General features: G+C 51.9%; 1 protein-coding gene across 1 annotated transcript in view; it reads left to right on the top strand.

The window, feature by feature from the left end:
* LOC113837302 (RNA-binding protein Nova-2-like) overlaps nt 1-24,604 on the top strand; it is a 34,353-nt gene extending 9,749 nt beyond the window's left edge. The window contains 7 exon segments of the mRNA XM_027430966.2: nt 6,538-6,681; nt 14,010-14,176; nt 23,526-23,855; nt 23,858-24,089; nt 24,092-24,130; nt 24,133-24,231; nt 24,234-24,604. Of these exon segments, the coding sequence (XP_027286767.1) occupies nt 6,538-6,681; nt 14,010-14,176; nt 23,526-23,855; nt 23,858-24,089; nt 24,092-24,130; nt 24,133-24,231; nt 24,234-24,604 (1,382 nt within the window).
* The last annotated feature ends 1,061 nt before the right edge of the window (nt 24,605-25,665 follow it).

Genomic DNA, 25,665 nt, shown 5'->3' with positions numbered 1-25,665 from the left:
GACAGACAGACAGACAGACAGACAGACAGACAGACACACACACACACACACACACACACACACACACACACACACAGGGGTGGGGAGAAACAAACAAAATGTAATGACAACACTCTACAAAGGACGGTACTAGAGAGATTCCAGACTGGAGACGAGGCTTGAGGTTGCCTTTGTATCACGAGGCCTTCCCAGGGCAGGGGGTCAAAGTGCTGGTGTGTAGCTGGTCTGTAGCTGGACTGTGGTGCACGCCTTTAATCCCAGCACTTGGGAGTCAGAGGAAGGGGGATCTCTGTGAGTTCGAGGCCAGCCTGGTCTACAGAGTGAGTTCCAGGTCAACCTCCAAAACAATACAGAGAAACCGCATCTCGAAAAAACAAAAAAAAAAAAAAAAGAAAGAAAGAAAGAAAGAAAGTGCTGGTCTGTAATTTCCAGGTGTTCTGGAAACTGAGGCAAGGAAGATAGTGAGTTGAAGGTCATTCTGGGTATCTTAGTTAGATCCTATTTCAAAATAAAAAACTAAGATGAAGGCTGGAAATGTGTAGCTCAGTGGTAGAGCGCTTGCTTCAAATCTTCAAATGTGGAGATTGGGGGCATGGCTCAGTGATTGATTGGTAGAGCCCCTGCCTAGAATCCCCCAGTGAGGGGCTGGGGGCGTGGCTCAGCGGTAGAGCCCCTGCCTGGAAAGTCCCCCAGTGAGGGGCTGGGGGCGTGGCTCAGTAGAGGCCTAGAGCCCCCTAGAATCCCCCAGTGAGGGGCTGGGGGCGTGGCTCAGCGGTAGAGCCCCTGCCTAGAATCCCCCAGTGAGGGGCTGGGGGTGTGGCTCTGTGGTAGAGCCCCTGCCTAGAATCCCCCAGTGAGGGGCTGGGGGCGTGGCTCTGTGGTAGAGCACTTAGAACGCCCTGAGTTCAATCCAATTGTTAGCATCATGAAAGAAAATAAAAGAACTAACAGGTGAGATGGCTCAGCTGGTAAGACACTGGCTGCTATGGATTATTCTCTGACCTCCGTGTGTGCTGCATATATACAAATCAAAGAGGACGTTTCTCTTCCAAAAAGTAGGGCACGGATTGGGCAGACTAGATGATGAGGGACACAGAGTTCCCCCTCTTGCTCCTACCTCCCAACCAAGTCGCCATCCTTTAAGTGTTGGTTTTCTACTCACAGAGCACCAGCTCAGTGCTTCACCTCAGGGCAAGGCTGCTGAGACACCCCCAAAAGGTAGGACAGTCCTTGACACTCCCACTGGACAGTACTTTATTACAAGCTTTTGGAAGGCTGAGGCAAGAGGCTCAGGGGTCCAAGGCCATCCTGAACTAGACAGAGATAACTTATCTCGAAACACAAACACAAGAGAAGTCCCGGTGTGGTTGGTTAGTGGTGCACACCTTTGCTCCCAACACTCCAGAGGCAGAGGCAGGAGGATCGCTGTGAGTTGGAGACCGGTCTACGTAGTGAGTTCCAGAACAGCCAGGCTAAAAACATGATGGTGGCATACGGCGTGTACAGGTGCTGTGTGTCTAGAGCGTTCTAGCTACTTTCCGGTTTATTCTTTGAGTGAATGATTATATCCCCTGAAAGTCAGGGCTACTGTGTTCCCCATTTTACTGTTGGGAAATTGAGGCGGGAAAAGAGACGGTATGAAGTACCTATCCAAAGCCATCCAGCTTGTCTGCCTGCTCTGTCGGCAATGCCCCGCTGGAGATTGAGGGGTTGCAGGACAGAGGGAATGAGGTGTGGACACCCGATTTCAGAGACAATAGACACTTCTGAACATCCAAAGGGAACCTGGGAGAGATGGTTGTCATAATGCAGCCTGTCATTCCGGCACTTAAGTGACTGAGGCAGGGGGATTATGAATTTGAGGCCAGCCTAGGATACATGGCTAAACTGCATCCAAAAAAAAAAAAGGGGGGGGTGGGGAAAAAAGAAAGTGAATTGAGCAGGGGTCAGATGATGGATGAGGAGGCTCCCTGGGCAGGCAGGGGAGGAGGTTAATTACCTAATAGGCTTAATGGTCTGATTAGGCCATTTTAAGAGGATTGTCTTGGGCTCTATAAAACCCTTTTATTCTTGACTTCCTCCTCATGCTTAGAAGGTCAGGTGCAGACACTGTGCCCCACACCACCATACCAAACATATTAGGAACCCAGTACTGAAGTGCCCATGCTGAGGGGGGAAGAACTTAGCACCGACCACATCCAGGTCAGTTTTCAGTAGTTTGTGTAATTCTAGGGGTGGAACTGAGGACCTGGAACATGGTAGATAGATGCTCCACACTGGTGCTCTCTATGCATGTTCTCTACCACTGAGCCACGCCCCCAGCCCCTCACTGGGGGATTCTAGGCAGGGGCTCTACCACTGAGCCACGCCCCCAGCCCCTCACTGGGGGATTCTAGGCAGGGGCTCTACCACTGAGCCACGCCCCCAGCCCCTCACTGGGGGACTCTAGGCAAGGGCTCTACCACTGAGCCACACCTCCCAACTACAAATAACAGTTTTCTTTTATCTGCTCTGGGAGGCAGCTTTGCTCACCATACTACCAGTTGAGGTATTGTGTTTGATGGTAAAAATAGACACCCTATACTTGAAAGAAAAGCCCTTAAGCCTTGGAAGCAGAAATGTCCAACTCCCTTTCTCTTCCCATTTTTGATCCCAAGCCTACTGTATGCTGTTGCAGGATGCAAGGGACACAGAGGTGTGCTCCGTTGACGTGGTCCTTATTGGCTCTATGTGACAAATTGCTCTGGATATACGAAGGAAGGTGTTGGGGAGGGGAGGACTCCTCAGTCCCCAGTGTTCCAGGAAACAGGTTTTGAGATTAAGTAACATAGCAATGGAACCCCCAAAATGACAGGATGGAGAGGAATTGCCAGGCAGAGAGCATCTGCAAAGGCCCCAAGGTGGGAGGGAACAGGTGATATTCGAAGAAATAAAAGGACAGTGACTCTGGTGCCCATGGACGATGAGGAAGTGTAGCCGTCACAAAAGGCCTCCCGCTAAAAAGGCTGTAGGATTTCATCCTGGTAGCACCTGGGGCTAACAATTCATCTAGAAGTTAAGAGTTAGATTAGAGATTTGCCTTAAGGATGCACTAAGTAGGTGTTTTACTCATGACTCCATCACTGAGGACATGGATCTGTAAGAATGAATACCCAGAAGTCAGCAAGGTGGCTTGGCAGGAGCCAGGTGGTGGTAGCTTTAACCCCAGCACTCGAGAGGCAGAGGAAGGTGGATCTCTGAGTTCAAGGCCAGCCTGGTCTGCAAAGCAAGTTAGGGAACTGCCAGGACTACCCAGAGAAACCTGAGGCAGGGCGGGGGGTGGGGAGGATGGAATAGCTGGTGAAGACTTGCTGTCAACACTGATGACCTGAGTTCAGTCATTGGCTTCCACACAGTGAGAGGAGAAAACTGTCTCACACAGGTTGCCCTCTGGATTGTATAACGCAAGCCTAGCCCAAACAAGTTCTAAACCAATAAGGAATCCTATCCCAAAACAGCAACCAAAAACACAACAGCATCCCATGTTGCTCTCTGATCACCACAATACACGCAAACATAATGCAAACATGCATGCGTGCGTTCCCTCAAACATGCACAAAGTGAAAATCTCCAATCCAGCCCTTGTCCACCCCGCCCCCCCCCGCTGCCATTACTCCCTGAGTCAGCCCCTTACCTCTTGTAACACCTGCCTCCTTCACCCTTGCCCTTACAATCCGTTCCTGTCACAGGCACCAGCGGAATATTCTTGTTTTGTCTTCTTTTGGAGATAGGGTCTCATATAGCACAGGCTGGCCTTGAACTCACTGTGTAGCTGAGGATAACCCTGATCTCCTGCCTCTGCCTCCCAAGTGCTGGGATCGCAGGTGTGCACCACCACTCTTGATTTACATGGTGCTGGGGATCAAACCCAGGGCTTCATGCCTGCTAGGCTAGCACTCTGTTGTATCCATAGGCCAAAGCCAGGCGAAATGGCACATGCTTTAATCCCAGCGCTTAGGGGATAGACAAAGTTGGATATCTATGAGCCTGGTCTACATAGTGAATTCCAGGATAGCCAGGGCTACATAATAAAGAGACCCTGTGTTTAAAAAAAATGTTTTTTGCTTATTTACTTATCTGTGCATGTACACACACGCGCGCGCGCGCGCGCGCGCGCACACACACACACACACACACACACACACACACACACACACACCACACACACACCATGGCATATTTCCAAAGACCAGAGGACAGCATACAGGAGTCAGTTCTCTCTCTCTCTCCACAATGTGTGTCCTGGGTATTGAACTGAAGTCATCAGGCTTGGCAGCAAGCTCCGATCACCACGGAGCCATCTTGCTGGCCCCAGAGGAATGTTATCAAATCCGAAATCAGTTCACATCCCCCTTGATCCTCGCATCAGCTTGGAGTAAGAGCCAAAGTCTGTGGCCCTCAAGCCTCACCCCTGCACCAGCTACCAACACACTCCACCTCTTCCCTCCCACCAACCCATTGCCTCCTTGATTTTCCTAACGACGCGTGTACCTCCTTCTCCGGATTTGGCCCTGTGGCTTGCCTCCTGCTCTGTACCTCAGGGATAATAGCCCAGGACATGGACTCCAGAGCCAGGCTGAGTTCACACTCCAGCTCTGCACCCTGCCCAGCTCAGTGACTCTGGAATGATTCCTTATTTGCCTCGTTTCGTCATTTGTGGAATGGGTTCCTTTACAGGGACAGTGTGAGAATTAAAATAATTGATGTTTGTAAAGTACTTCGAGTGGAATTGAGTGTTCATCGGGTGTGGCAGATGGACGATGAGTAAATGTGCCCTACTCAGAGCTGGGCTAGATGACCAGAAGAAGCCTGTCATCTCAGATGCTCTGAAAGCTGAGGCAGGAGAATCAGTCCCCAAATCCAGTGCTTGCTTGGGGTACAGAGTGAGTTCAAAGCCGACCTTGGACAACCTGGTGAGAACCTGTCCCAAAAATTTTAAAGGGGACTGGGGCGTGGCTCAGTGGTCGGTGGTTGGTAGAGCCCTTGCCTAGGATTCCCCAGTGAGGGTCTTGGGGGCGTGGCTCGGAGGTAGAGCCCTTGCCTAGGATCCCCCAGTGAGGGTCTTGGGGGCGTGGCTCGGAGGTAGAGCCCTTGCCTAGGATTCCCCAGTGAGGGTCTTGGGGGCGTGGCTCGGAGGTAGAGCCCTTGCCTAGGATCCCCCAGTGAGGGTCTTGGGGGCGTGGCTCGGTGGTAGAGCCCTTGCCTAGGATCCCCCAGTGAGGGTCTTGGGGGTGTGGCTCGGTGGTAGAGCCCTTGCCTAGGATCCCCCAGTGAGGGTGCTGGGGGCGTGGCTCGGTGGTAGAGCCCTTGCCTAGGATCCCCCAGTGAGGGTGCTGGGGGCGTGGCTCGGTGGTAGAGCCCTTGCCTAGGATCCCCCAGTGAGGGTGCTGGGGGCGTGGCTCGGTGGTAGAGCCCTTGCCTAGGATCCCCCAGTGAGGGTGCTGGGGGCGTGGCTCGGTGGTAGAGCCCCTGCCTAGGATCCCCCAGTGACGGTGCTGGGAGCATCCATGATTTGGTGATAAAGTACTTGCAGGATACCCTCAGTTCAATATCCAGCACCCTGAAACAGTAAAAGCAAGTGTGTGTGTGCATTGAAGCTATGCATTTTTGGAAAGGCCTTTCCTGGCCTTCACATCTGATCTTGCACTCCTCTGCCCTCCCCATGCCTTTTCCTGCCTGTTTTTGCTTTGGCACTACTTCCTCTCGCCCTACGTGAACTATAGGGTCTCTCCTCTCTAGAGGAATTCGATTGTGTGTGCTCCAGCTTAGATTACTCAAATTCTCATGGCCTTATTTGTACACAAAATTCGGGAAGCTTTTGCTTACCCCACACTAGTGCCAAGTATGTGCTCAGCCATTGTTTGCTGAATGAATGAATGAATGAATGAATGAATGAATGAGTTCTGGGGGTGTGGCTTAGTCCACAGAGTGCTTGCCTTGTGGGCCTGAAGTCCTGAGCTCCAGCCCCAGCACCACAAATAAATTAGTTATTGGGGTGCACTCCTGTGATCTCAATACTTGGGAGATGGAGACGGGTAGGATCAGGAATCCAAGACCACCCTCAAGCACATAAGTTGAGGTCAGTCTGAGCTCCGTGAGAACCCGTCTCAAAAAAAAAAAAAAATGGATGGAACATAGGTCAGGCATGGTGGTACACACTGGGGGACAGAGGCAAGCAGATCTCTGTGAGCTTGAGACCAGCCCAGTCTACATAGCCAGTTCCAGACCAGCCAGGGCTACATAGTGAAACTTTGTTGCAAAAATAAGTAAATAAATAAAAAAAATAAGAAAAGGTGAATGAGTGAGTGAGTGAGTGGAAGATGGTTTTGGGCTATCTTTCTAACTGCTGTTGCCATGGTCATTGCTACAGTGTAAAGCTGTGACTTCCTTTTTTGGGGGGTCTCATTCTGGGATTTTTCCCGGAGGTGCCTTCCTAAAGTAGGACCCCTCCCTCCCTCTCTCCCGCCCTCCCTCCCTCCCACCCTGTCTGCCCTGCAGAGGAAGGCGAGTACTTCCTGAAGGTGCTCATCCCCAGCTACGCAGCCGGCTCCATCATTGGCAAAGGTGGCCAGACTATCGTGCAGCTGCAGAAGGAGACGGGAGCCACCATCAAGTTGTCTAAGTCCAAAGACTTCTACCCAGGTAAGCCCCAGACCCGCCAGGTGCCTGAAACAGACCTCTCTCTTCTTCTCTCCACTTTCCTGAGCCCTGAGTGGGAGGAAGGTTGCACTAGAGATGGTTAGAGTGATGGAGGGGGTCTGCCTTCCCTCCCCATAGAGAGTCTTGAGCGGCCTGCAACCCAAGGGGCCTGGCCTGAGCAGATGGGGGGGTGGGGGCAGGGCCAGACAATGAGCTATTGCATATTCATGACCTCGTTTGCATTAGACCAGGCAGTTGTGTCCCTTTCTACACCTGCTGCCTCTGGACGGTTGGTCAGTTGGAGCAGCCAGGGTGGGGAGGATGGCAGGTGTCGGGGCTGGTTGGGAGCAGCCATTCGGATTACTCATACCCCCTCTGTCCATTTGGACTTGTTACCCTTTCTTGCATCCAATTTACTCTCCTATGAGTCGTCTTGGAGAGCAGCACCTTTTTCATTTTCTTTCATCGAGATGGTGTTTTTCATGGAGCCCAGGTTGACCTGGAACTTCCTTATGTGGCCGAGAGTGACCTTGAAGTCATCATCCTGCCTCCACCTCCCAAGTGCTAGGATTGCAGATGTCTGCCCCTTAGCCAGTTTGTTTTCCTGGGGCATCTTGAAAGAGAGATGAGCTCACCCCCGTAGCCCGTTCTGGCCTGTAGCTTCCCCTGGCCTCCCAGTGCTGGGATCACAGACACGCCCACCCCACCGTCCCCGCCCATGCTTCTCACACAGCTGTGTCTGCCCCGCCCATCTTTTGAGCCCTTCTGCTTCTCCCGGTCTCATCCTTTTCCTCTCTCTGCTCTTGTCTCTAGGGATCTGTCTGGGTATCCCCCGTCTCCTTTCCTCTGAGGCTCTTCTCTGGTCCATCTGTCTGTCCTTCTGTCTGCCATCCCTCTCTGCCCCCCCATCTCCCTCTGTTTCCTTTCCAAGTGTCTCACTACCCACCCCCACCCGCACCCCGCCTCGGAATTTCATTTGACCCAACTTAACAGCGACCCTTAGTGGGGTCAGTCCTCCTTGGCTTCTGCATCTGCTCACTTCTCTCTGCCTCCTGTTACGTGTCTGACCCACAGAGTCTCAGCTTCCCACGGCCGTTCTTGTCTTCATTGATTTCAGTACGGCCCATTCCCTGCCTCGTCTTAGGCTCCATCCTGGTCTCTCTCAACCATGCTGCTGTTTTGTTTTGTTTTGTTTTGTTTTTTTGTTTTGTGTTTGACAAGGAAGACCTTAAGAAGCACAGGTTGGCCTCATATGTAGCCAAGGATGACCCTGAAGCCCTGGTCCTCCTGATTCCACACCCAATGCGCTAGGATTATAGGCTCCACTGCCCTTGTGGGAAATGTTTGCAGTGCTGGGGATCAAACCCAGGGCTTCCTCTCTGCAAGAAACTCACTCAACCCTCCACCCCTCTCTAAGACCCTTCGAGGTCTTTTCTTCTCCATTGTCCCCTCCCAAAAGCAGCACCTGAGCTTTGGCCTCTAGGAATCCCGGGAAGGCCCCAGAATTGTGCTAGCAATTCTGGTTCTGGTTCATCCCTAATCCTCTTGCATCTTTTTAGGTCAGACACCAGAGATGTAGCACAGGGTCTGGATCTCTCTCTCTCTTGCTCTCTCGCTCTCTTGTGTTCTCTCTCTCTCTCTCTCTCTCTCTCTCTCTCTCTCTCTCCCTCCCTTTCTCTTCCCTCCCTCCTCCCTCTCTCCCCTCCCTCTCTCTTCTTCCCTCCCTCTCCCTCTCTTTCTCTCTTTTTCCCTCCCTCCCCTCCCCTCCTGCCCTTTCACTAAGCTGCTTTGACCAAGAGTGTAGAGAAAAATCTAGGGACCCAGGCGCCCCGCCCCCTTTCCTCCACCATCCTGGCCCAGTTTCCTCTCTCCCCTTCTGGCCCACACCATGTGGGTGAGACCTTTCTGCCTGGGACATCTGTCTGAGGACACTTGGCTCCTTGCCTCTGCATCACATTCTGTGCCATGAGACGGTGGCATTCCCTCCACCCAACTCAGTGCTTCACCTCAGGGCAAGGCTGCTGAGACACCCCCCCACCCAAAGATAGGACAGTCCTTGACACTCCCATACCACATACTTTGTCCATGAGCAAACCAGTGTGAGCCAGGTCTGTCCCTGTCTCATAGACGGACAACCAACTCCTGACCTGAATTGTCCAGGACTTACAGCAAGGCTGGCTCCTCAGTCAGTGACGTGGGGGTGTGGCTCCTCCCAACACCACCTATCCCTAGGAACCCAGAAAACAGAACTATTATTTCTGCATGAGTCTGGGGGTGCACTTCCTTGGCCTCCTGGCTGGCATTCATTTAGTCATTCAGCACACATTCTCCTCCTCTGTGTCCCAGGTTGGCCAGACATGTGGACACAGCAATAAGGGAAGTCTAACCTTGTTCTCTTGGATCCCGGGCCAGGGAGACGGAGCCCTCACTGATGATGACCTAGAGTGGCCAGAGTTAGACTAGGAAGGACAGAGAAAGCTTGGTGCTGAGACAGAGTGTTTGACCCAGACATGAGAGGCCATCTAGGCTACCCAGAGGAGTGGGCTACAACAGTGACTTCAAATGAGCTAGGGAGGGGTACAGAGGAACCCCACAAGAGCCATGTGACAAATGCTGAGAGGTGGTTTGCTTTAAAGTGGGGCTAAAGTGTAAGAAACAGGAAAGAAATGGCAGCAGAGAAAAGAACGTGACAGTGTAAGATTAGGCCAGGCATGATGGCATGGATTGGTCCTCCCAAATACTCAGAAGGGTGGAATAGGAGGATCACAGGTTCAAGGCCAGCCCTGGGAACTTATCAAGGCTCTGTGTCAAGGTTTTAAACAAGAGGGCTAGGGCATGACTCAGTGGTAGAGCCCCTGCCTAGAATCCCCCAGTGAGGGGCTGGGGGTGTGGCTCAGTGGTAGAGCCCCTGCCTAGAATCCCCCAGTGAGGGGCTGGGGGTGTGGCTCAGTGGTAGAGCCCCTGCCTAGAATCCCCCAGTGAGGGGCTGGGGGTGTGGCTCAGCGGTAGAGCCCCTGCCTAGAATCCCCCAGTGAGGAGCATGGGACCTGTGTTAGGGGTAGAGGCACTTACCTAGCATATGCAAGGTCCTTCAGGGGCTCAATCCCCAATAACAAAACCCAAAAAAAACAGTGTGGGAATAAGGTTTACACACACACACACACACACACACACACACACACACACACACACTTCTCTGCTTCACAAAGCCAATCCTACCCAGTCTTTAACCCCAAAGAGAAGGGATAGAACACACACAAGAGTTGCCTCATCTTGGTATTAGAGCCCAAAAGTTCAGGTTCAATCCTTCTGGGTTTTTCTTGATGAAGTGGAAAACCAGAAGGCAATAAATATTGACCCAAGACCTCAAGGACTCCTGACCACACCACTTTCCTTGAAAAGCTAAAACACTTTCCGAGTTCAGTGTCTGTAAAAAGCTCTGAACCCGACTCCCATGAGCAAAGCGCAAACACACAAGTGGCAATCTTCATAATTATTATTTATTACATAGCAGCACCAAAGTGTAAAGTTTGGGAGGGGGTTTGAGATAGGGTTTCCCTCTATAACCCTGACTACCCTGGAACTCGCCTTGAATTCACAGAGATCCACCTGCCTCTGCCTCCCGAGTGCTGGGATTATAGACAAAGGTGTGTGTCACCACCACCAGGCCATAATATACAATGATAAAGTCTTTTTTCTTTTTTAACAGTGCCAAGAATTGAATCCAGGGTTTCAGGGTTGCCGGGCAGGTCCTCTATTACTGAGCCATACCCCCAGCCCCAAAGTGTTAAATGGGAAGTGTCTACTAAATGATATCATTCACAGTCTTCTTTACCGTTAGAAGCAAAGCTTCAGGGCTGGAGAGATGGCTGAGTGGTTAACAGCACTGGCTGCTTTTCCAGAGGACCCAGGTTCAGATCCCACCACCCCACATGGTGGCTCTCAAACATCCGTAACTCCAATTCTCTGGGATCTGCCACCTCCTTCTGGCCTCCGTGAGCACTGCAGGAACAAACATCCAGGCACTTGGACACATAAGAGGGAAATAAATACATCGCTAAAAGCAAAGCTTCAGGGCTGAGGGATGGCTCAGCAGTTAAGCGTACTTGCTGCTCTTTCAGGGTACCCAGCACCCACATGTAACTCCAATTGCCAGGGATGTGGCACTCTCTTCTAGTACACACACACACACACACACACACACACACACACGCACACGCACACGCACACGCACACGCACACGCACACGCACAAACGCCAGGCATGGTGGTACTGTACATCTGTAATTCAGGCACATGGGAGGTTGGAACAGGAAGGCAACCCAAAGAATCCCAAGTTTAGCATTGGCTGGATTAGGATTATGAGCATAGAACCTACACTAGGTATAGTGGCATATGTGTGTCACCTCAGTACTGGGTAAACTAAGGCAGGGGGATAGCAGGTTCAAGGCCAATCTGGGCTACAGAGAAAGACATTGCCTGAAAGCTGCAAACGAAAAAAAAAATCTGAACTCTGAAGCCAGACAACTGTGTTCAGAATGCCTGATGATGGGCCCCAGCGGGGAAAGCTGAGCTGACAAAGCACCGGCCAGCCAAATATGGGTACCTGAGTTCAAATCCTAGGACCCATGGGAAGTGTGTCGTCTCAATGCTTCTACTCCATAGGAGGCAGGGACAATCTCTCCCAAGTGCTTGTGGGAGACGCAGCCTGGCCTACTACGTTCGTAGTGGGGAGCCAGACATCCTATCTCAAAGAAAGTGAAAGGTGCGAACCAACACCTGAGGTTGTCCCCGAAACCACACACACACACACACACACACACAGAGAGAGAGAGAGAGAGAGAGAGAGAGAGAGAGAGAGAGAGAGAGAGACGCCTCCTGGGTGATCTGGGACAAGACCAGAGTCCCTTCAGTGTCCTTAGCTGGGTATCAGGGCACCCGAGACATGGCCTGCCTCATATGTCAAGCGAACAAACAGCAAGACCTCAGAACAGTGCCTGGTGCTTCGCGTTATGTAACCACCAGCTGTTATTATAGGACACCTTTTTTCAGGACTTAGCAGGGTCCCCCTTACCAAACTCCTATGCATGGACCCCAGGGTAAGAACTACATGGGAGTGGATGCACCCAGGCTTCCTGAGCTGGAAGGAAGCCCTACAGAGATGGCGACCCTGGCCACTTCTCCCACACTATCCCTGGGGTTTCCCTCCCCCCCCAACCCCCGTCCCCACCCTCATTCCTGGCCCAACCCACACCCTTTCCTATTTACACCCAGACTGAGGCAGCCTACAGCTGACTCACCCTTGGCCCACACCAAGCTATTGTTCTTGGGTGGAGGGGGACTTAAAAGTGAGGACCATGTTGGCAAGGGCAAGGGTAGGGGTTTTCAGCATCACAACTGGCCAACAGTGAGGGACACCCCAGACCCATGGTGGGGTGGAAGGGCCAGGCTGGAGAGATAGCAAGGGACAGGTCAGGCTTGGACACCGAGCACACTGCACTGAAGGGCTCCACAGACAATGACACTGAGCACTAAGTGTCCCAGACACACAGGCACAGGGCCTGGCACACATTCAAAAGCCTCTTACAGACCCAGGGAGCTGACTGTACAAGCTGAGTCCCTCCTGGGGGCAGAGACATTCACACGTCACATCCGAGAGGCCCAGGCACAACAACACACTCATAGCCTTACACAGGTCAGGCACAGTTGAGGGTTCTTTGTCTCTCTGCCATTCGCACTTGGAAACATGCACAGACACCGGGACACCTGCCATCCACACAGCCTCATACGGCCACTTAAGACTGCCTGTGCCCTCAAGTTAACATGGCCAATAAAAGGCTGGTGACTGACTCGTGTGTGTGTGTGTGTGTGTGTGTGTGTGTGTGTGTGTGTGTGTGCGCGCGCGCACAAATGTTTTCACACCAAGTGCCCATCACCCAGACAGCTTGGGAACACCTAGAGGTGTGCACTGTCCTTTTGTCTTGCTCCCACAGTTGCAGGCGGGAGCATACTGCCAACGGACAGGATTCATCACTGCACAGCCTCTGTTACTTACATGCTAAAGCCTTCCCGCTCCAAACCTTGTTACTCCAGTCATTGTGTTATATTACCTGTTCTGGTGTGTGTGTGTGTGTGTGTGTGTGTGTGTGTGTGTGTGTGTGTGTCTTGCTGGGGATTTAATCCAGGACCTTGTACATACTAGGCAAGTACCTGACTGAGTTACAACCATAACCCCCCTACTGGGGGATTCTAGGCAGGGGCTCTACCGCTGAGCCACGCCCCCAGCCCCTCACTGGGGGATTCCAGACAGGTCCTCGACTGCTAAACCATGCCCTCAGCACACACTATGTATGTTTCTATTGCAATCTCTTCTGGTCTTTTGCTTAGACACACACCCAGTATGGTCATCTTTCCTACCCTGCCCAGGTACACAGATGCATAGGTCCCCACAGGCAGCCTCACAGGTACACACACAGATCGCAATGTCGCCCAGAGTCTCTCCCTCAGGCATACATTTCGGCATCACCCAGCTTCTCTCCTCACCTTCCCCAAAACACAACCAGAGAATGCCAGGTCAGACCTGCAGTCAATACGTGGAGGATCTCCAAAAAAGGCAAGCTGGTTACCCCACCCTCTCTTCCTAGTCCTTCAAGTCCCCGTTCCCTTAAGAGTTGCCTTTGACCTCGCCTACTCCTCTCCTGGCCACACCCCTGCCCTTCCCCACCCCCCAGACCTCCATCTGGTGGGTCTAGGCTGCACTCTGGCCTCTCTTCTGCCTCCCCCATCCCCCCACCTTCCTCCCCATCCTCTCCAAAAGCCCAGAGGCCAGGCGCTGTAGGCTTTCAGCGGTTGCCATGGCAACCAAGCCTCATCCCTCATCCCCCTGGGGGTGGGCTGAGGACCGGGCCAGCCAGACCGATAAGGGGGTTCCAGTTACTGTGGCAACCGTTTCGGGCCTAAGCTCTCCGCTTCTGGAAAGGGAGGGGGGGTGAGTGGCGAGTGAATGGTTGCCACAGCAACCAGGGAGAGCCCACAAGAACTGGGAAGAGGCAGCTGAGCCCTACCTCCCGTGCCCAGGGCTGCTGTGGGCACTTAAGCATCATTCTCCCGTTTCCCCCGGGGTTGTTTTAGGGGAAGGAGATAAAGTACAGATTATAAAACAGGGATTCCATTCATTCTCTCGGCTAGCTACCCACCGGTCAACCCACATCAGCTGGTCCAGACTCACTCCCCAGACCTCGGCTTTCCCTTTCGGTGTAATGGGTCCAGTCTGTCAGGAATGTCTCCATTGCTATCTGATGTGTGCGCCCTCCTCTGCCCCTTGCTTAACAGGAACTACAGAACGGGTGTGCCTGGTACAGGGCACGGCAGAGGCCTTGAATGCCGTTCACAGCTTTATCGCAGAGAAGGTCCGAGAAATCCCTCAAGCGATGACCAAGCCCGAGGTCGTCAACATTCTTCAACCCCAAACCACGATGAACCCCGACAGAGCCAAGCAGGTCAGCTGGGAAATGACAGTGGGTTTCTGTAAAGCTGCCTGCACAGTGGGTTCTGTTGGAGATGCGATATGCTTGTCAGATGCCTGCCTGCTGGGGGTTAATACTCCTAAGTCAGCTCTAACGGTCTAGAAAGGGCTCCATCCTGCTGGGAGTGGGCTGGATTCGGAGGGATTGGCGATCAAGACTGACACTCCCATTCATCCATCCTTCCGGAGACACTCCAACGCTTTTCCTTTCCACCCTTGTCTCTCAAAGCAACCTGCCCCCTACTTCCTGTGTTCAACGGAAGTGACTTCAGTGACAGCCCAACCCCTCCTGAATTTTAGACACACTCTTTATTTCCCTCCTCCCTAATACTCATTATGGCGGATATAGTGCCGTAGCGAAAGAGAGGGGCCGGTCCCCATCCTACCCAAACCCCCCCCCCCCCGTCTAGAAAGGATGGAGAAGAGAAGGCAGCCTTAGTTGTTGCCTTAGTTACCAGGAAGCCGTGATGGAAGGGGTGGGTGTGGCAGAGAGCGGACCAATGGCTGCCTGAGCCTCTCGGGTTGCCATGACGACGATGCGCCTGGGACAGGTGGGCTCTTAGGAAAGTCCCTGATTTGCGGTCTTGGTTTTTTTGTTTGTTTAAGTTTGTTTGGTTTTTTGTTTGTTTGTTTTTGAGGTCCTGACCCTGTGCGGGGATGGGGGCGAGAAGAGGAACGCAGGGATGGTTACAGGCGCTCCGGGTTTCCTCTCCACTCCCATAGACATGGGCTCTTGACACAAAGGAGAAGTGTCCCTGCGCCGGCTAGCAGGGCGCAGGCGGGAGCTCTTTAAAGTCCATCCGGAAACAAAGGCTTGGTTCGAAGATGCTGGGGCTCTTCAGCCCTGACTTTGAGGATAGGAGACCATAAATTCAAATTCTCCTAAATTCTGGGGACACAGTGGGCAGAGAACCCTGGCGGAACACGTTCCTGGTGACCGCTACCCACCAAAAAAAGGGAGAGAAAGGGGTTGCGGGCTGGAGGCTTGGCGCACGAGGCTGCTGTCCTTGGTGCTGAAGAGGCCGGGTTCCTAGCGCCCAGCCTAACCTCTCCAAAATGCCTTCACACCCAGCAGGGCGTGGATTCCACGCAGCTTAGAGAGACAGGACGGACACGTCCCCGTCCCTCCGCTTTGGTGGTGGCCACAAGGGAATAGGGGTTCATCGAGTGTTCGTGGATGTTGCGTGGGAATTGGGATCAGTACCATTTAGGCCTTACACCCACACCCAGGCCAGTCGGAAGGTTTCAGAACCAGGAGCTATCCTTTATCTTACCATTCCAAAGCTTCCAAAAAAAAACGAGCGAGCGCATGGTTGGAGGCCCAGGCTGTGGAGTCACATTTGAGTTGAATCCTCTGTTTTTCCCTACTACTTTTGTGACCCTGAGCAGATGACAAGGTTGTGATCACTCCTTGCCTGGTTTTTCTCATTTGTAAAATGAGATTTATTATGGTATAGATTTGTGAATGGCGGTTTAGAGCATTGGTGTGTGAAAAGCATCGAGCGTGGATGCCTAGTGAGTGCGTAAATGATTCTAACAAAATGCACTGGGCATGGTGGCTCATTGTAATCTGGCATTGGGGCGGTAGAGGCAGCAGGATGGAGAAAGTTTCAGGATATCTTGGGCTACATAGACTCTCCTCCCCCACCCCTTCAAAACAAAATGGTAGCTGTTCTGGATTTTGTTTTGAGACAGGGCCCATACTGTAGCCAACACTGGCCTTGGACTCACAGTGATACACCTGCCTCAGGCTTCTGTGAGCTAGGATTACAGTCATGAGCCACCATAGGTGGCTTTCCTTCCCTTTCTCTTGTTGGCACCTGTGTGAGACGTGCCTGTGTGTATGCGTGTTTGCTTGTATACAGGTGCACACACATGTACATATTCGTGGGGTGTCCAAAATTATGTCAGGGGTCTTCCTCACGAGGTCTTTCCTCCGATTTATTATGGAGGGAGGAGGTCTGTTGCTGTATCGGCCAATCTGACTGGCCAGCTGGCTCTGAGGATGCTGAGTGCTGTGACCTGCCTGGCTTTTACGAAGGTGCTGGAGATTCAAACTCCATCCTTGGTGTTCTAATCCACTGAGTCGTCTCGGAAACTTTTTTTTTTTTTTGGACATAGAGCAATTTTTGGAAATTAAGGTTAGCCTCAGATTCACTAGGTAGCCAATGCTACCACTATCCACCTCTTGAGTGTTGGGAGTTACAGATGTGCACCCCCATATCCTGTCTACATGGTGCTGGAAAATCAGCCCAGAGCTTTGTGCATGCTAAACACAAAACCTGCCAATTGATTTGTAGAGCCTCAGTCCTGTTGCAGTGTTTCCTCCCATTTAGGGATGACACTCAAGTACTCAGGCCTAGTGAAGCAAGCTCTTTAGCCCACTGAGCCTCCTCGCTGTCCCGTTATAGGCCTTCCTTAATCAGGGCCGCCATCCACCTCTTTTCTACTTTGGACTTGCTGTGTCTTAGGCGTGTTTGCCTTACTTTCTACAGGCCTCGTTTTCTCTTTTGTTACCGTACAGCAGCTACATCCAACCAGGGGCTGTACATTCAAATGTTCTCAAGATTCAGGAAGGTACTATAAAGCATTGAGGGCTTTGTCCCTCTGAAGGGCACGCCATCTTAACAGGGACAACAAAGCCCATCATCCAGACCCCTCCCCCCAATTCTTCTTGGGGAGCACAAACCATTTCCACATCTTGCAGACATCTCAAAAAAAAAAAAAAAAGCCACGATTCTCCAGAAGCTGCTGACTTTCAAAGGCTGATCCTGTTCTTAGTTTATTATATTTATTTTTTTATTACTTTTTTTAGCTTTTTTCGAGATAGGCTTTAGAGCCTATCCTGGCACTCGCTCTGGAGACCAGGCTGGCCTCGAACTCACAGAGATCCACCTGCCTCTGCCTCCTGAGTGCTGGGATTAAAGGCATGCGCCACCAACGCCTGGCCTTTTATTACTTTTATTTTGACACAAGGTCTCGCTCTGTAGCCCAGGCTAGCCTGGAATCTCCTATGTAGCTCAAGGTGGCCTCAAACTCAGGGCAGATCCCCTCCCGTCTTAGCTTGGAAAGTGCTTCGTTACAGGCATGAGCCACTGTGCTCAGCTGCCATTCAAAAACTTTTAAGAAAATCCCTGGCAAGTGCTGGCTGCCACTGCCAGGCTGGCTGTCCTTGGTAGTTCTGTTTGGAATTTTCCATGCGCCTGTAAATCCCAGAGGCAGATAATAGGAGTTCCTCTGGCCTCTCAGCCCACTTGCAGAGCTCTGCTCTGTGACTCCAAGATTCTAGGCACATCTAGGTACACGCCTGTAATCCCAGCACCTGGGATACTGAGGCAGGACGATCTCAAGGGGTAAGACCCCCTGCCTCTGAAATGAAACAAAATCTCTTTTTTTCTGAGCATAGATTGCTATTCTGAGTTTGGTACCTTTTTTTTTTTCTTTTGGTACCTCTCCTTTTTAAAAATTTTTTTACATCTATTGTGTGTGCACATGTCACACCATGGCCACAATTTGAGGCTATCAGTGCTCTCTCTCTCTCTCTCTCTCTCTCTCTCTCTCTCTCTCTCTCGTGGGTTTTGGAGATCTAACTCAGATTGTCAGGCTTGGAAGGCGCCCTGTCCCATGGGGTCCTCTCACTGCCCCAGCTTTGCTTCTTCGAATATGTGTTTCAGGACTCTGTCTGCACTACGGATGTCAAACTCTGCAGTGCTGAAGTTCACATCCTGTCCTGAAGGCAGCTGCTATCTTCATGGGATTTTTCTTGCAGTTTTGTATGGATTTGTTGTTGTTGTTCTTGTTTCTGCTTTTGTTTTGAGGTAGAGTCTCACTCTCTGAATCTTAGACTAGCCTGTAACTCACTATGTCGACCAGGCTGGCCTAGAAGTCTCGGTTATCCTCCTGCCTCATCTCCCTGAGTAGTAGGATTACAGGTATAGGATACTGTGCCTAACTTCCTTTTCTTCACAGTAAAAATGCTCAAAATCTTTCCTTCTAGCCTTCTGAAATTCCGATGCACGGTAGCTTCGTAACATGTGTTAGATTTAGCGAGTTCAGGTTGGCAAGATGGCTCAGCCAGTAAAGAGTCTTGCAGCCAAGCCTGACCAACTGAGTTGGATCCCCACAATGATCATGAGACCCCTGCAAATGGTCCCTCTGATCACTGCCCGAGCACTGTGACACACAGTAAACGAAAAACCTTGTAAAAGATTAAAATGTATTTTTTTTTTAGATTTTATTTATTTATTTATTAGTATACAACATTCTGCTTCCATGTCTATCTGCACACCAGAAGAGGGCACCAGATCTCATAACGGATGGTTGTGAGCCACCATGTGGTTGCTGGGAATTGAACTCAGGAACCTCTGGAAGAGCAGTCAGTGCTCTTAACCTCTGAGCCATCTCTCCAGCCCCTAAAATGTATTTTTGAAGATCTCGCAGTTTCATTGTGTTTTACTCCAGGCTCTATCCCTGCGATAAAACGTGGGCCGAAAACAGTCTGGGGAAGGAAGGAAGGGTTTATTTGGCACAGAGGTTACAGTCCACCATCAGAGGAAGCGGAGTCACAAAATGCGCAGGAGGAATTAAAGCAGAAACCATGGAGGAATGCAGCTTACTGGCTTGCTCCCTGTGGCTTGCTTAACCTGCCCAGGGGTGGCCCGGGCCTTCCCACATCAATCATTAGACAAAAGAATGTCCCACAAGCTTGCCTGCAGGCCAATCTGCCAGAGGCATTGTTTTCAACTGAGGTTCCCTCTTCCCAGCATTTGTCAAATTGAAAAAAAAAAAAACAAAAAAAAAAAAACAGGAAACATCAAAACACAGTTACATACTAACAATTTACTCTAGTATGGAGTTGGCCCACACCAACAACCCCTGTTACTCAGTAACAGGTCTGTCTACATAGTGTGTTGGAGGTTAGGCTGGACAACTGAGGGAGCCTCTATCTCAAAAAAATTAAAAAGGAAAGCTGGGAAGGTAGTTCAGTGGTAGAGCACCCACCTAGCATGTGCGAACCCCTAGGATGGATCCCCACTAGCAGGTAAAGCAGGGAAGTGTGCAGCTCAAAGTCTAGCATATACACCACACAGTTAATTTTAGAAGGCTTTCTCACCTCCCAAATAAATCTTTAAAAAAAAAAAAAAAAAAAAGACAGGGTGAGCTGGGTGGTGGTGGCGCACGCCTTTAACCCCGGCACTCGGGAGGCAGAGGCAGGCGGATCTCTGTGAGTTGGAGACCAGCCTGGTCTACAAGAGCTAGTTCCAGGACACAAAGCCACAGAGAAACCCTGCCTCGAATATATATATATATATATATATATATATATATATATATATATATATATATATGACGGTATCACTGTGTAGACCACGCTGGCCTTGAACTCATACAGATCCACTTTCCTTGCCCTCCCGAGTGCTGGAATTATAAAGGTGTGTGCCATCATGCCCAGTTAAAATTATCTTTATGTTTTTATTTTGTTAAGCTTCTGTTTGTTCTTGTTTAGTTTGGCTTTGTTTTGTTTTGAGATGAGGTTTCACTATGTAGCCCAGGCTACCCTTGAACTCAAGATCCTATTACTGAAAGTCCCTGAACGTTAGGGTTACAGTCATGTGCCATCATACCTAGCTTCCCAAAGAAACTCTTTAAACATTTTTCTACACTCATCCATTCATTGGGCGAAAGAGTATGTGTGCTTCACAGTCATTCTCCTTCCACTATGTGGGTCCCAGGGATCGAACTCAGGTCCTCAGGCTTGGTAGCAAGCTCCTTTATCCACTGAGCCAGCTCACCATTCCTCCAAAGGCACCCTGATCCCCTTGGCTGTCACCCCTAAGTCCCCTCCCCAGCTGATTCTTTCCTTCTCCCTAAGCCACCACTAATCTGCTTTCTGTGTCTACAGATTTTCCTGTTCTGGACACTCGTAGAAATACAGTCATACAATACAAAAACCAAGCAGGGTGTGGTGACGTAAAGCCTGCAACCCCAGAACTCAGGAAGTCAAGGCAGGAGGATCAAAAACCCCAGATCGTCCTCAGCTACATAGTGAGTTCCAGGCCAGCCTGGGCTACGTGAAACTATGTCTGAAAAACAAAACAAACCCAGGGGGCTGGAGAGCACGGCTGGGCAGTTCAGAGCAGTGGCTGCTCTTGCAGAGGGCCCAGGGTTGACTCCCAGCACCTACACATGGCTGTTCACAGCTATCTCTAACTCCAGTCCCAGGGGGTCTGACACCTTCTTCCTGCCTATGCAGGCATCAGGGCACATACATACATGAAAGAAAAACACCCGCACGTTTAAAATAATAAAATAGATATATGTTTAAATAGAAGAATATGTTTGACTAACCAGAGCCACCATCGAATTCCAGAATATTTCTACCATGCCTGTAGCGGTCACCCCAATCCCTGTCTCCTATCTCTGGTACCCACTAACCTATTTTTTTATGTTTCATGTGAGCTGAGGAAGATGCTAACACTATAGCAGAATATCACATGTCTTCCTCCATTGCTCTCAGCCTCAAGAGACTGTTGAGGCTCTATTGCCAAAACTAGGAGCTCACTGGATAGGATGACTCCCCAGCAAGCTCTTGTGGCCTATCTGTCTACCCTCCCCACCCCTTAGTGCTGAGATTACAGCATGCACAGCCATGTCTGGCTTTTTACATAGGTGCTGGGGATTCAAACTTGGGTCCTTGGGGCTGGAGAGTTGACTAGGCTGTTAAGAGCTCTTGTCTCTCTTCTAGAGGACCAGGGTTCAATTCCCAGCACCCACCCGGCATCTAACAAGTGTCTATAACCCCAGGTCCCTGGGATCTGCTGTCCTTTACTGGCTTCTGGAGACGGGATCCTACATGTGCATCCATGCAGGCAAAACACTCATGCACATGGAATAAAAATAAGTCTTTTATAAAGATTCATTTTTATAACAGGACATAATGGTGCATGCCTTTAATCCCAGCACTCAGGAGGCAGAGGCAAGCAGATCTCTGTGAGTTCCAGGCCAGCAAGAGCTACGCAGAGACCCTGTCTCAAAAGAATAAAAATAAAATAAAATAAAATAAAATAAAGCATAAAATAAATGCCAGGGCATGACGCCTATAAAAATTTAGTTCTAGGCCAGATGGTGGTGGTGCACCCAGCACTCCAGGGGCAGGGGCAGGTGGATATCTTTTAAGTCCAGCCTAATATACACAGTGAGTTCCAGGACAACCAGAGTTACACAGTGAGACCCTCTCTTGGAAACCAAAGATTTCACTTTTATTATTTTTTCATTACATGTAGGTCTGTGGGTCTGCATCTGGTTATGTGCACATGAACGAAGGTGCCTGTGGGGGCTAAAGGTGTTGGATCCCCTGGAGCTGGAGTTACCGGCAGTTGTGAGGCAGGAGTTACCGGCAGTTGTGAGCCACCTGATGTGGGAGCCAAACCTCAGTCCCCTGAAAGAGCAGCAAGTGCTCTTAAGGGCTGAGCCATCTCTCTAGCTCCCTTACCAATTTCCCTCCATGTGGATTTGCATATTCTAGACAGTCCTGTGAATGAAACCATGTGACCTTTCATGTCTGGCCTCTATCACTTAGCTTGTTTTCTAAAGCACGTCTAAGTCATAGCATGTGCTATGTCAGCTCGTGTGTGTTTATTCCTAAATCCTATTCCTTTACACGGATGCATCTCGCATTTGATTGTTCTGATGCAAATTCTAAAAATAGGATAGGGCCGGGGAGAGGGCTTAGTGGGTCAAAGCACTGGCCCTACAAGCCTGACAGCCTGAGCTATCTATCCAGCTGTGAAAGGTGCAAACAGTGGTGTGAGTGCCCTCTGACCTACACACACACACACACACACACACACACACACACACACACACACGCACAGCTTAAGCTAAACAAACTGTAGAAGCGATGGATAGTGTTCATAATTGACAGGCCAGCACCATAGTGGCAGCAGCAGCAGACAGATCTCTTGTGAATTCAAAGCCAGCCTGGTCTGTGCAGCAAGTCTGAAGACATTAGTAAGACTCTGTCTCAAAACAAAATAAAGGTAGGGAAGCAACTAAAAACAGGAGAGAAACACACCGAAGAAGGCAATGTGAGGTAAATGAGGTGAATTTTAACATGTAAACATCAAGGCGGGACCACAGGGGAGGAGATGAGGATGTCACCACCATTCCTACCCAGACCCCAGAAAGCAAGGCGGTGTCTACGGTCACAGAGTGAACCCCAGACTTCTTTTGGTTTGAGGGTCTGTTTGGTTTTGTTGTTGTTTTTAAAGTCTCACAGTGTAGGCCAGGCTAGCCCAGAACTCACCATGTTGTCCAGGTTGTTCTTGAACTCATGACCCTCGTGTCAGCATCCTGGGTGTGCTGGAACTACAGACACCCAAAGCGACATCTGCCTAGCAACCTTTAAGAACAAAACCGTGCCTCCGATCACAAACACCTTCTGAGATGCCGGTCGGATCTCGAGGTGTGGGATTTTGACCTAAGAGTTTGAGAGGGAAATCACTCAGGAGGCCGAGGCAGGAGGATCATGAGTTTCAAGCCAGCCTGGGCTGAGAGAAGGGAGAGGAGAGCAGAGGGGAGAAGAAAAGGAAGGAAAGGGGGAGAGAGTAAGATCTGAAGCCGGGCCCGGCGTTGGTGGCGCACGCCTTTAATCCCAGCACTGGGGAGGCAGAGGCAGGCGGATCTCTGTGAGTTCGAGGCCAGCCTGGTCTCCAGAGCGAGTGCCAGGATAGGATCCAAAGCTACACAGAGAAACCCTGTCTCGAAAAATAAAAATAAAAATTTGAAGCCTTTGGGCGAAGACTAGGAGCCAGAGCACACAAGGACAGAACTTGGGACAGGTGGTGCAGGCTTGGAGCAGACACACATGGGTTCCCAGTGGGTACACCATTAATGAACCGTTACCTGCCACGGAAGGGGTGGCATTTGAGGTCCTAGGGACGGGAGTGGCTGAGGGACTGCTAAGATCTGGATTTTTTTTTCTTCTGTTTTCCCCCCTGAGATGGGGTCTTGCATATATGGCTCAGGCTGCCCTCAAACTTGACATACTCCTGCCTCCACCCCTGGAGTGCTGGGATTAGAGGCATGCAACACTACAACCCCCACCCCCCCCCGAAATACTTCCAAAATGTCCTTTAGGAACCAGTAGGGCTGTCCTGGCACTTATCTGGGGACCGCAGTGGGCCTGATGATGGACCCTGGAGGAAAGACACAGCAAAAAAACCTAAAACTGATTTGAGACGGCTGCGCGCCCCGGGCGTTCTCTCCCCCGCGCAGACTCTTGTCTCTTTCTCCATCTCCCCCCCTCCCCTCCCCCCACGCAGGCCAAGCTCATCGTGCCCAACAGCACGGCGGGACTGATCATCGGTAAGGGGGGAGCGACCGTGAAGGCGGTGATGGAACAGTCCGGCGCCTGGGTGCAGCTGTCGCAGAAGCCCGAGGGCATCAACCTTCAGGAGCGCGTGGTGACGGTGAGCGGCGAGCCCGAGCAGGTGCACAAGGCGGTGAGCGCCATCGTGCAGAAGGTACAGGAAGACCCGCAGAGCAGCAGCTGCCTTAACATCAGCTACGCCAACGTGGCGGGGCCCGTGGCCAACTCCAACCCCACCGGCTCGCCCTACGCCAGCCCGGCCGACGTGCTGCCCGCCGCGGCCGCGCCTCCGCCGCCGCCGCCGCCTCGGGGCTGCTGGGCCCCGCGGGGTTGGCGGGCGTGGGCGCCTTCCCCGCCGCGCTGCCCGCCTTCTCGGGCACCGACCTGCTGGCCATCAGCACGGCGCTCAACACGCTGGCCAGCTACGGCTACAACACCAACTCGCTCAGCCTGGGCCTCAACTCGGCCGCCGCATCGGGGGTCCTGGCCGCGGTCGCCGCGGGCGCCAACCCCGCCGCCCCGCCGCCAACCTCCTGGCGTCCTACGCGGGCGACGCCGGGCCGGGCCGGGAGCCGGGGCAGCTCCGCCGCCGCCACCTCCCCCCGGAGCGCTGGGCTCCTTTGCGTTGGCCGCGGCCGCCAACGGCTACCTCGGTGCGGGCGCGGGGGCGCGGCCGGAGCCGGGGGCGCTCCCCTGGTGGCCGCCGCGGCTGCGGCCGGGGCTGCCGGCGGCTTCCTGACGGCCGAGAAGCTGGCGGCCGAGAGCGCCAAGGAGCTGGTGGAGATCGCGGTGCCCGAGAACCTGGTGGGGGCCATCCTGGGCAAAGGGGGCAAGACGCTGGTGGAGTACCAGGAGCTGACCGGGGCGCGCATCCAGATCTCCAAGAAGGGCGAGTTCCTGCCCGGCACGCGGAACCGGCGGGTCACCATCACGGGCAGCCCCGCGGCCACGCAAGCCGCTCAATACCTCATCAGCCAGCGGGTCACCTACGAGCAGGGGGTGAGGGCCTCAAACCCACAGAAAGTGGGATGAGTCCTGTGGTGTGCGTGCCCACCCTCCCCTCTCCCGCTCCTCCTCCTCCTCCTCTCCTCCTCCTCCTCCTCCTCCTCCTCCTCCCTCCTCCTCCTCCTCCTCCTTCTCCTCTCCCAACTCCCCGCCAGACTTCAGCTTGGTGTGACTCCTGCTTGGCTTGGGATGGGGCTGGGATTAGGCCTGGCTGCACCCTCCCTCTGGTAGTCATAGGCAGGATTGAGTGACGGCTGGGGAGGGGGGGCTTTTTTGAGCCCCCCCTCCCCAGCCTTGATCTGACCCCTCCTCCCTCCCTCCCTCCCTGTGCTTGACTGGGCCTGACCCACCTCTCCCGGGGTCCAGGTCTATGTGATATCTGTATATATTGCATTTTGTTGATTTTAATAGAAAACAAAGCGTTATTTTCTCTTTCTTTCCCTCCTTTTTTTTTCCTTTTTAACTTTTTCCTTTTTTTTTTCTTTTTGATAAGGACCCTCCACTCCTTTATAATATTTTTGTTGACTTATGGGAGGAGGGGAGGGAGCCTCCAGGTCTTCTGAAATGAGGTGCCTCCCCCAGACACAACATCCTGCCTCTCTGATTGCAGTTCCAGATCCTGGGAAAGTGACTCGAGTAGAGGTAGCTCCACCCAGGAGTCAGAGCTGAAATGAGGGGTTTGGAACATAGCCACCCCCATCCCCAGGACTCCCACATTTCCTAAGCTCCACTATCCCCCCTGCAGTATTCCCTCGGGTGGAAGTGTAACTTTCTTGATAGAGCAGATAACGTTCCTGCTGGAAATGACGCCAGCTCTGGGATGCCCCGGGTCCTGTGAGCCTCCGCATTGTGAGAGGGGCAGGAGCAGCCGCTGTGGCTTCTCATGGTTTTTTCCTAGAGAAATGAGGGTCCCTGTTGTGAAGTCACTGAGTCAAGTATTTATAGGGTGCTTCCATTAACTCCCTATGATGTCATAGGAAGTGTTTCCTCAGAGGTCACTTCCTGTACTAGTGAGAGGAAAATCACTTCCCGCCAGGTCACAACAAAAACCCTTCCTCAAAGTCACTTCCGTGATGCCAGGGGCAGGG

This window comes from Cricetulus griseus, chromosome 9, assembly GCF_003668045.3.
Source record: "Cricetulus griseus strain 17A/GY chromosome 9, alternate assembly CriGri-PICRH-1.0, whole genome shotgun sequence".
Lineage (NCBI taxonomy): Eukaryota > Metazoa > Chordata > Mammalia > Rodentia > Cricetidae > Cricetulus > Cricetulus griseus.
The sequence above is the reverse complement of the archived record's forward strand: the minus strand, read 5'-3'. Positions and strand labels throughout refer to the sequence as shown.